Below are 11765 nucleotides of genomic sequence, written 5' to 3' on the forward strand. Positions count from 1 at the left end.
GAAGAACTGAATCAAGCAAACTTAATGTCTGAAAAGAAATCCTAAGGAATCAACTATTAACTGTCTATCTAAGAAAAGCTCTAAAATACACATACTTCTCTCTCTCTCTCTCTCTCTCTCTATATATATATATATATATATATATATATATATATATACACACACACACACACATATATAGTTTAAATATATATATTTAAATAAAAATTTTGTATCTGAGCTGATAATGTTTTTTTCCAAGAGCCAAAGAAGGTACATCTAACAAAACTCCCAATACCAGGCATTGGAAGCACTCTTGAGTTGTGGTCAGGCTTGATCAAGAGATTCCTAAAAAAAAGAACATTACAGGCTACTGCTAGAGGTGAAGAGAAAGTCCCTATTGGTGAAAACACCATGTACTTTGGACACAGGGTCCAGAGGTTCTTGAGCTGAAGGTGATCTGAACAGCAGCTCACTGAGAACTAGCTTTCATGATACCAGAAGGTGCCATGCAAGCTCCCAAAGAAAGGAAACAACCAACAATCTTGCCTAACTATAATACGTATGAACCACCACAATGACCAGTACAGCACAAATAACCCTGAGGGTACAGTAGTGGCATGCATACCTCGGTAGTAACTACTAGCTGTTTCATAGGACTAAATCCCATTCAACATGGGGGAAATAATGTCCACTACTGGAAACCTAGCCAACCATTACCCAAGGCTGGTGAAGTCATGGATCTTGGAGGAGAACCTATAACCACCACTTTACTAAACTAGCATGATCCCTAACTGTACTTTATATATTTGTCTTCATATCCACACATTAGAGTTTCATTACCATGACTACCCAAACATGAGTTGAAGAACAACAACAATAGGCCTGCTAACATGTACCGGGAAAGGTCCACAAGGCCTCAACCCTACACAAAGAACTACAGACAACTAAAGAACGGTGACAGCAGGAAAGAAGGTCTTCCCCAGGGAAGAACACATCAGCTGGCTCCCTACTACTAAATGGCCAGCCCTGGAAACATACAAAAGCTAACATTATACAGACAGAGAAGGATGCATTTAGGAATGTGTATTACATACATACCTATATATGTATTTATACACATACATATATACATGTTATAATAGTTAGTGAAAAAAGAGAGACAATCAATTTTAAAAAGAGCAAGGGGTAGTATACAGAGGAGTTTGAGGAAGAAAAAAGAAGGGGGACTGATAATTATATTTTTAAAAAATAGCTAAATTATAATTATAGATAATTATAATTAAAAAAATAAAAGTGGTAGTTAGGTTAAAAAAAATTAGATAAAGGGTGACTCCACATAGGAGAAGAGAGAACCAATTCCTACAAGTTGTCCTTTGGTCCCCATATTTGTGTTGTGGCACACACACACACACACACACACACACAAACACACACATTAAAGAAAGTTAAAAAGCTATATTACTAGTAAACACCAGTCCCTTAAATATGCTGCTGAGTTTATTTAACCTGTTTGCAACAGAGAAAAGAGTGCTGGAGTCCCCTTACCTTTCATATATGTGGATGGTGGCGCTGTTCATCTCTCTATCAAAGCGGTATCTCTTGAAGTCTTCCGTGCCATCTTTGACCATGATGATAAACAGGACAATGGCCAATGGTAACATGGTAATCTCTCTGTGGAAGACTTCCATGGAGGGCATCCAGTTCAGAATTACCAGGAACAGAAAGTAGAGGTTGGCCCACCTGAAGAGACAAGCAAGGTGGAAGTGAAGACTCCAGAAAAGAAAAATATACTCTTCCGAGTTCTTCCTAGTTCTCGGCTCTTAGCCAGCTCAGACGTGTTCTCTTTCACCATGAAGTCAAATCAGAAAGTGAAGGCTTTAAAGGAAAGTGCTATAGATTTTTGAAATAACATTTGTTTATTTTCTCTGTGCGTGTGTGTGAGCAAGCTTGCATGTGCCATTTGCCATGGTGTGAATGTGGAGGTCAGAGGAGGGCTGGTGGGAGTGGATTGTCTGCTTCCAACATGTGGGTCATCAACTGGCAGCAACCGGCTTTACCTTCTGAACCGTGTCACTAGCCGTGCTTCTGTTGTTTACCAGTTCCCTGACCTGCCTGAGTCTCTTCTCTCTTGTGCAAAGAGGGCACAACACAAGCCCATCTTCTTTAAAGTGCATAAAATTAGTTTTCTGTACGCTAAAAGGTTCTGAAAGATAACAGCTGATCTGATCAATAGTGACTATGAAATTTAATGAATGTTCTGATTTTAAGTAATATTTTATTTCTAGTTAATAATAAGTATTTTTTTATACATTGTTTGAAAAGGATGGAATATACGTTCAAGGTTTTAAGTGAATCTCATTTACTCTGCTATAGTGCCTTTGCACATGATGCTATGTAAGCAGAAATGTTCTCCTGGTTCTGTTTACATACTTCTTTCTTTCTAACTCCTTTCTTTAAAAGATATGTGGGTGTTATATGTAATGTGTTCATGCATATGTGGGTACATGTGTGCGTGTACAGGAGCATGTACCAGATGTTAACATGTGAAGTCTTCAATTCTCTCTACTTTATATAATAAGGAAGCGTCTCTTACTTGAATTCACTAATTTCACTAACCTAAACTAGCCAGTTTTGTTCTGGGACTGTTCTGTCTCTCTCCCAAGAACTGGAATCACTGGTAGGCTCATACTTATCCAGCACTTAGATGGGTGCTGGGGATTTGAACTATGGTTCTCACACTTGGCTCAATAACACCTTACTCCCTGCCCCCCACCCTCCCAGTGAGCCATCTACCCAGGCCTATGTGTCTTTTAATCCAGTCATAACTGAATTACTACTTCTTCAAGGAAGTCTTGCGGAAGCTACTAAGCAGGTCAAGTTTTCACTGTAAAGTATCATATTCCTCTCCTTACAAGTACTTGTTCTAGTCACAGTTTTTAATTAGTTTAATAATTTAAAAATCAATGTGGGTCTTGTTCACTAGAGAGTACAAACAATGAGTCCAGAATTTCTGTGTTTCCCATGTGTGCCTATCACATGATGTGATAAGTCAACACTTGATAAATGAGAGAAGCTTGTGCCATACATACATTTGGATAATAAAGGGTCTTCCTTAGAGAACAGCATCTCTGAGTTCATCTCAGTGGCAAATACTAGGCCAAGGTGTGTGTTGTTGGGGCACCTGCTACGTACCTATGAAACTGCTCGAAGAGATTCTGGGGCAGGAAGGTGAGGAGGGTGTACTTGGTTGTACAGATGCTGTTGCCTGGGTACCTTCTGGAGACCTTCTTCCAGTCTTGGTGACACATGCTGTTGTTGGGGTACACTACCCGCTGCTCCGTTGGGTTGTAGCTCTGCCTCTCTATCTCTGGAGAAAGCAGGGGTGTGGTTTCTGAAGGGGACTCGGGGAAGGCATTTTGGGTTGGCCATTTCCACCAGAGCCAAGAAAAATTCAAGGAGAAAGTCATTTCCAGAATCAGGTGACAATGGTCTGAAAACACACAGAAAAATGCTGTGGTCAGGAGAGTTGAGTGGAACACAACACATGAGTCATTATGTTACCGTAGTTGTAACATAGACGAAAACACAACATGCTATCTCCTTGTTTGTCCATGCAACCTTAGAAAAATAGACACATTCTCTATAAAGCATCTGTTTGGGGATCAGATACATTAAACAACCAATAGGAACAATGTACAATTAACACAAGAATCAGTGTTGTGAAAGCAAGTAATAGGCACAGTGTGGCAGGTATGATGATAAGGTTGGTGCTATCATGGTAAAAAAAAAAAATATATTCAAATCTTGTTCGCCAAGGATGGAATGCTGGAAGGCTAAATTTGAGCTCTGGTTCATTCTTAATAGTAAACTTTCTTTATTCATCTTGTTCTTCTTCAAGTTACCCAACAAAAAAAAAAAAAAAAAAAAAAAAAAAAAAAAAAAAAAAAAAAAAAAAGGAAGAAGAGGGGCTGGAGAGATGGCTTAGTGGTTAAGAGCACTTGCTGCTCTTGCAGAGAACCTGAGTTCAGTTCCCAGTACTTGTATCAGATGCTTCACAACAGCATGCAAATCTAGTTCCAGGAGATCTGACATCCTCTTCTGGGCTCTGTAGACACTAGGTATACTTGTGGTATACATACGTACATAATACACATATACTTACAGACATGCATATACACATATATTCAGGCATGTACACATACACATAAAAATAAATAAACCTTTAAAACAATGAATTAGCTTGTAAAAACTGAAAAAGCTATTCTTACCATTCTTTGCTCATATGATTATTTTAAATTTTTAAAAAATTTCATTTATGTATATAGGTGTTTTACCAGCATGTTTGTCTGTGTACCACTTATAGGTCTGGGATCTGCAGAGACCAGAAGAGGTTATTGGATTTCGTGGAACTGGACTTACAGACTGTTATTAGCCACTATGTCAGTGCTAAGAATTGAACCTAGGTCCTCTAGAAGAATAGTCAATGTTTTTACCCTGCCCATGTAGAAACAAATGTGAGAGGAATAAATTAGGCAACACATAAAATTATGTTGACATACTTTAAGACACAATGAGTAATATTTATATTTTAAATATTTTAATTGAGTTTTTTCTTTCTTTTTTATTATTATTAATATTATTATTAGTTACATTTTATTAATTCTGTATCCCAGCTGTATCCCACTCCCCTATTTCCTCCCAACCTGACCCTCCCTCCCTCATCTCCTCCCTGCCCCTTTCCAAGTCCACGGATTGGGGAGGACCTCCTCCCCTTTCATCTGACCCTGTTTTATCAGGTATCTTCAGGACTGGCTGCAGAGTCCTCCTCTGTGGCCTAGCTGGACTGCTCCTCCCTTGGGGGTTGGGGAGGTCAAAGAGCCTGCCATTGAGTTCCTCTCAGAAATAGTCCCTGTTCCCCTTACTATGGGAAACCCATTGGTTACTGAGCTACCACAAGCTTTGTCCGAGCAAAGGTTCTAGGTTATATCCATACATGGTCCTTGGTTGGAGAAACAGTTTCAGAAAAAACCCCTGTGCCCAGATATATTTGGTCCTTGTGGAGCATCTATCCTTTCCACGTCATACTAACTCCCCTTCTGCCGAAGGTTTGGTTATGGGTCTTAGTATCTGTTTTTTTTTTTTTTTTTTTTAATTTTTTTTTTTTCTTTATTAATTACACTTTACTGTTTTTTTTTTTTTAATAAAAATAGCATACAGCTGGGAAGTGCTAGCACATGACTTTAATTCCAGGACTCTAGAGGCAGAGGCAGATGAATCTCTGTGAGTTCGAGTCCAGCCTGATCTACAGAGCAAGATTCAGGTCAACCAAGGCAACACAGAGAAACACTGTCTCAGAAAATGTTAGCATACTACATAATGAGTTTGATTATAATATTTTTATCCATAGATGTTATTATGTTTTGTTGTAATTGGGTCCTCTTCTGCATGATCTCTATACTTCCCTTCTTCTGGTCCACTCCTTTTCCCTTCATAGTTCCCGCCTTCAATTTTCATGTCAAATATATTCCGTTTAGGATTTCTTTTTTTTTTTTTTAATTTTTTTATTTTTATTTTATTTTTCTTTTTAGTTACATTTTGTTAACTCTGTGTCCCAGCTGTATCCCGCTCCCTCATTCCCTCCCCAACCCCACACTCCCTCCCTGGTCTCCTCCCTGCCCCTTTCCAAGTCCCCTGATAGGGGAGGACCTCCTCCCCTTTCATCTGACCCTGTTTTATCAGGTATCTTCAGGGCTGGCTGCAAAGTCCTCCTCTGTGGCCTAACAGACTGCTCCTCCCCTGGGGTGGGGGTCAAACAGCCTGCCCTTGAGATCCTATTAGAAATAGTCCGTGTTCCCCTTACTTTGGAAAACTACTTGGTTACTGAGCTACCACAGGCCACATCCGAGCAGAAGTTCTAGGTTATATCCATAGATGGTCCTTGGTTGAGTGTCAGTCTCAGAAAAGACCCTGTGCCCAGATATATTTGGTCCTTGTGGAGCTCCTATCCTTTCCATATCATACTAACTTCCCTTCTTTCATATGATTCCCTGCACTCTGCCGAGGGTTTGGTTATGAGTCTTAGTGTCTGCTTTGAAACACTGCTAGGTAGAGTCTTTCAGATGCCTTTTGTGATGGACTCCTGTCATAAGTTCAATGCACATCCCATTTGTCTTTCTAAATGAGGATTAATCACCTTCGCCTGTGTCCACTTTCTTGATTTTCTTCTTTAGGTGTGTAGATTTCATTATGTTTATCATGTCTTGTAGGTCTATATAAGCGAGTATATACCAAGTTTGTCTTTCTCCTTCTGGGATACTTCACTCAGAATGATCTTTTCTAGATCCCCCCACTTGCCTGCAAATTTCATGATTTCTTCCTTTTTGATTGCTGAGTAGTATTCCATTGTGTAAAAATACCACAGTTTCTGTATCCATTCCTCCGTTGATGGACATCTGGGTTGTTTCCAAGTTCTGGCTATTACAAATAAAGCTGCTATGAACATGGTTGAACAAATGTCCTTGTTGTGTACTTGAGCAAATTTTGGGTATATACCTAGGAGTGGTATAGCTGGGTCTTGAGGTAGCACTACTCCTAGTTGTCTGAGAAAGCGCCAGATTGACTTCCAGAGTGGTTGAACCAGTTTACATTCCCACCAGCAATGGAGGAGGGTTCCCTTTTCTCCACAACCTCTCCAGCATGTGCTATCACTTGAGTTTTTCATCTTGGCCATTCTGATGGGTGTAAGGTGAAATCTCAGGGTCGTTTTGATTTGCATTTCCCTAATGGCTAATGAGGTTGAGCATTTCTTTAAGTGTTTCTCTGCCATTCGACGTTCCTCTTTCGAGAATTCTCTGTTTAGCTCTGTTCCCCATTTTTTAAGTAGATTACTTGGTTTGTTGCTTTTCTGCTTCTTTAGTTCTTTATATATACTTGATATTAGCCCTCTGTCAGATAAAGGGTTGGTGAAGATTCTTTCCCAATCTGTAGGCTGTCTATTTGTTTTGATGACAGTGTCTTTTGCTTTACAGAAGCTTTTCAGTTTCATGAGGTCCCATTTATTGATTGTTGCTCTTAGAGCCTGTGCTGTTGGTGTTCTGTTCAGGAAGCTGTCTCCTGTGCCAATGAATTCTAGGCTGTTTCCCACTTTTTTTTCCAGCTGATTTAGAGTATCTGGTTTTATGGTGAGGTCCTTGATCCACTTGGACTTTAGTTTTGTGCAGGGTGATAGATATGGATCTATTTTCATTTTTCTGCATGTAGACATCCAGTTGGTCCAGCACCATTTGTTGAAGATGCTGTCTTTTTTCCATTGAATGGATTTGGCTTCTTTGTCAAATATTGAGAATTCATAGGTGTGTGGGTTTATTTCTGGGTCTTCTATGCGATTCCATTGATCCTCCTTTCTGTTTCTATGCCAATACCATGCAGTTTTTATTACTGTTGCCCTGTAGTACAGCTTGAGATCAGGGATGGAGATACCTCCAGATGATCTGTTGTTGTACAGGATCGTTTTGGAGATTCTGGGTTTTTTGTTTCTCCATATGAAGCTGAGAATCTTTTTTTCAAGGTCTGTAAAGAATTGAGTTGGTATTTTGATGGGAATTGCATTGAATCTGTAGATTGCTTTTGGCAGGATGGCCATTTTCACAATGTTAATCCTACCAATCCATGAGCACGGGAGATCTTTCCATCTTCTGAGATCTTCTTCAATTTCTTTCTTCAAAGACTTGAAGTTTTTCTCAAATAGGTCTTTCACTTGCTTGGTTAGAGTCACACCAAGGTACTTTATGTTGTTAGTGGCTATTGTGAAGGGTGTTGTTTCCCTAATTTCTTTCTCAGCCTTTTTGTCTTTGGTATACAAGAGGGCCTCTGATTTTTTTGAGTTGATTTTGTATCCTGCCACTTTGCTGAAGGTGTTTATCAGCTGAAGAAGTTCTCTGGTTGAATCTTTGGGGTCGCTCATGTATACTATCATATCATCTGCAAATAGTGACACTTTGACCTCTTCCTTTCCGATTTGTATCCCCTTGATCTCCTTTAGTTGTCTTATTGCTCTGGCTAGGACTTCAAGTACAATGTTAAAGAGATATGGAGAGAGTGGGCAGCCTTGTCTTGTCCCTGATTTCAGTGGGATTGATTTAAGTTTCTCTCCATTGAGTTTGATGTTGGCTATAGGCTTGCTGTATATTGCCTTTACTATCTTTAGGTATGTGCCTTGTATCCCTGATCTCTCCAAGACTTTAAACATAAATGGGTGCTGGACTTTGTCAAATGCTTTTTCAGCATCTAAGGAGATGATCATGTGGTTTTTCTCCTTCATTTTGTTTATGTGGTGGATTACATTGATGGATTTCCGTATGTTGAACCACCCTTGCATTCCTGGGATGAAGCCTACTTGGTCATGGTGGATGATATCTTTGATGTGTTCTTGGATTCGGTTTGCAAGTATTTTATTGAGTATTTTTGCATCAATGTTCATAAGAGAGATAGGTCTGAAGTTCTCTTTTTTTGTTGGATCTTTGTGTGGTTTAGGTATCAAAGTGACTGTGGCTTCATAGAATGAGTTTGGTAGTGTTCCTTCTGTTTCTATTTTATGGAATAGTTTGTGGAGAATTGGTGTTAGTACTTCTTTGAAGGTCTTGTAGAATTCTGCGCTGAAGCCATCTGGTCCAGGGCTTTTTTTGGAGGGGAGACTGTTAATGACTGCTTCTATTTCCTTGGGAGATATAGGACTATTCAGTCTTTCTACCTGATCTTGACTTAATTTTGGTAGATGGAATCTGTCAAGAAAGTTATCCATTTCATTTAGATTTTCAAATTTTGTGCCATATAGGCTTTTGTAGTATGACCTAATAATCGTTTGGATTTCCTCAGTGTCTGTAGTTATGTCCCCATTTTCCTTTCTGATTTTGCTGATTTGTATAGTTTCTCTCTGCTTTTTAGTTAGTTTGGCTAAGGGTTTGTCTATCTTGTTGATTTTCTCAAAGAACCAGCTTTTTGTTTCATTGATTCTTTGGATAATTTTATTTGTTTCTAATTGATTGATTTCTGCCCTTACTTTGATTATTTCCAGCCATCTGCTCCTCTTGGGTGTATCTGCTTCTTTTTTTTCTAGGTTTTTCAGTTGGGCCATTAAGTTGTTTGTATGTGATGTTACAGATTTCTTCTTGTAGGCACTTAGTGCTATAAATTTTCCTCTGAGCACTGCTTTCAATGTGTCCCATAAATTTGGGTATGTTGTGCCTTCATTTTCATTGAATTCTAGAAAGTCTTTAATTTCTTTCTTTATTTCTTCCTTGACCCAGCTGTCATTGAGTAGTAAGTTGTTCAGTTTCCATGTGCGTGTCGGCTTTTTGTTGTTTCTGTTGTTGTTGATGTCCAGCTTTAGTCCATGGTGGTCAGATAGTATACAAGGGATTATTTCAATCCTTTTGTATCTGTTGAGGCTTGCTTTGTGACCAACTATATGGTCTATTTTGGAGAAGGTTCCATGCGGTGCTGAAAAGAAGGTGTACTCTTTTGAGTTTGGGTGAAAAGATCTGTAGACATCTATTAGGTCCATTTGATTTAGGGATTCTGTGAGTGCTTTCATTTCCCTATTTGGTGTCTGTCTGGTTGATCTGTCCCTTGATGAGAGTGGGGTGTTGAAGTCTCCCACTATTAAGGTATTAGGATCAATGTATGATTTAAGCTTTAATATTGTTTCATTTACGAATGTAGGTGCTCTTGTATTTGGGGCATAGATATTCAAAATTGTGATGTCCTCTTGTTGGATTTTTCCTTTGATGAGAATATAGTGGCCCTCCTTATCTTTTTTGATTAACTTGGGTTGAAAGTCTATTTTATTAGATATTAGGATGGCTACTCCAGCTTGTTTTCTGGAACCATTTGCTTGAAAAACATTTTTCCAGCCCTTTACTCTGAGGTAGTGTTTATCTTTGTTGCATAGGTGTGTTTCTTGGATGCAACAGAATGTTGGGTCCTGTTTCCGTAACCATTCTGTTAGCCTGTGTCTTTTTATTGGTGAGTTGAGTCCATTAATATTGATAGATAATATTGACCAATGCATGTTAGTTCCTTGTGTAATGGAGTCGATGATCTTACCTTGTTTCATTGCTTGTTTTCTTTTCATTTTTGTTGGGATATTATCTGTATCCCCTGTTTTCTTGGGTGAATTCGTTTTCGTTGGATTGGAGTTTTCCTTCTAGTATCTTCTGTAGGGTTGGTTTGCTGTATAGATATTGCGTAAATTTAGTTTTGTCATGGAATATTTTGTTTTCTCCATCTATGTTGATTGAAAGCTTTGCAGGGTATAGTAGTCTGGGTTGACATTTGTGATCTCTTAGAGTCTCCATGATGCTTGCCCAGGCCCTTCTGGCTTTCATAGTTTCTGATGAGAAGTCTGGTGTGATTCCGATAGGTCTACCTTCATATGTTACTTGGCCTTTTTCCCTTGCTGCTTTTAATATCTTTTCTTTGTTCTGTAGATTTAGTGTTTTGACTATGATGTGACGTGATGTGTTTCTTTTCTGGTCTAGTCTATTTGGTGTTCTGTAGGCCTCTTGTATATTTATGGACATCTCTTTCTTTAAGTTGGGAAAATTTTCTTCTATGATTTTTTTGAAAATATTTTCTGGACCTTGGAGCCTGGAGTCTTCTTTTTCATCAATTCCTATTATTCTTAGATTTTGTCTTTTCATAGCATCCTTGATTTCTTGGATATTTTGTGATTGGAATTTTTCTGATTTTACTTTTTCTTTGAGAGAAGTATCAATTTCTGCAAGTGTGTCTTCAGCTCCAGAGATTCTCTCTTCCATCTCTTGTATTCTGTTGGTGATGCTTACTTTTGTGGTTCCTGATCTTTTCTCCAAGTTCTCCAGCTCAAGAGTTTTCTCACTTTGTGTTTTCTTTATTGATTCTAATTCTGTTTTCATGCCTTGCACCATTTCTTTTATGTGTTTGAATTTGGATTCCTGTCTCTCTACGATGGACTCTATTTCTTTGTTCATTTCCTTTTTGTATGCCACTAATTTCTTCTCTACTTGTGCCTCTATTTGTTTGGCTATGTTTGCCTGTGTTTCTTTAAGGGTTTTGTCTATTTCTTCTTTCTTTACCTCCAATTGACTGGCCATCTCTTTGAAAGATTTGTTCATTTCCTCCTTATGAGCCTCAAATAATTGAGCAAGCATGGCTTTAAGGTCATTTTCCTGTGCTTCTGATGAATTGGAATATCCATCGATTTTGGGGTTTGCTGGTGAAGTCATGATGTCCTGATTTATGTTGGAAATGTTCTTTCGCCTACCCCTGGCCATTGGCTTATCTGAGACCTTCCCTGTTTGTTTTTGGATTCAGCCGATCAGACTGGTACTGTCTCTCTCTCGAGTCTGGAGAATTCTTCAGGAAGTTGAGAGAGGTCCCGTGTCCTTAGCGTATGCTGAGGACTAGCTGTACCTGTGGGAGGAAAGTACGCAGGCGCAAACAGAGGCAAATGCAAGCGTGCGTGCGTGTGTGTGTATATGTGTGTGTGTGTGTGTAAGTGGGTGTGGGCGTGTGTCTCGAGGGACAGAGTGATGGCTAATGTTGAACCCTTGAGTGTGTGGGAGGGGCTCTGCAATGTATATGTCGCAGGCGCTAGTGATGATAGCAGCGCAATTTCTGGCATTAACTGCCTTAACTCCTCAATTAGACCCACCGAGCAGGAACTTCAATGTTCCAAGTGCCCCTCTGTTTCCCAAAGTGGGTATATGGGTGGGAGGGGGTTCGATGCCTGGCTTCTGTTTTAG

At 39.3% G+C, this 11765-nt stretch overlaps 1 protein-coding gene across 4 annotated transcripts in view; it reads right to left on the reverse strand.

Annotated features, from left to right (window-relative positions):
• Window positions 1–11765, reverse strand: part of Atp10b (ATPase phospholipid transporting 10B (putative)) — a 328393-nt gene that overhangs the window by 113001 nt on the left and 203627 nt on the right. For all 4 annotated transcript variants that reach the window (XM_055610683.1, XM_055610684.1, XM_055610682.1 and 1 more), the window contains exons 4-5: window positions 3175–3472; window positions 1528–1722 (exon numbers count right to left, since the gene is read on the reverse strand). In XM_055610683.1, the coding sequence (XP_055466658.1) occupies window positions 1528–1722; window positions 3175–3449 (470 nt within the window). In that variant the 5' untranslated portion in view covers window positions 3450–3472. The remainder of the gene's footprint in view (window positions 1–1527; window positions 1723–3174; window positions 3473–11765) is intronic.

The sequence above is a fragment of the Psammomys obesus genome, unplaced genomic scaffold (assembly GCF_907164565.1).
Source record: "Psammomys obesus unplaced genomic scaffold, mPsaObe1.curated_primary_1811, whole genome shotgun sequence".
Taxonomy (NCBI): Eukaryota; Metazoa; Chordata; class Mammalia; order Rodentia; family Muridae; genus Psammomys; species Psammomys obesus.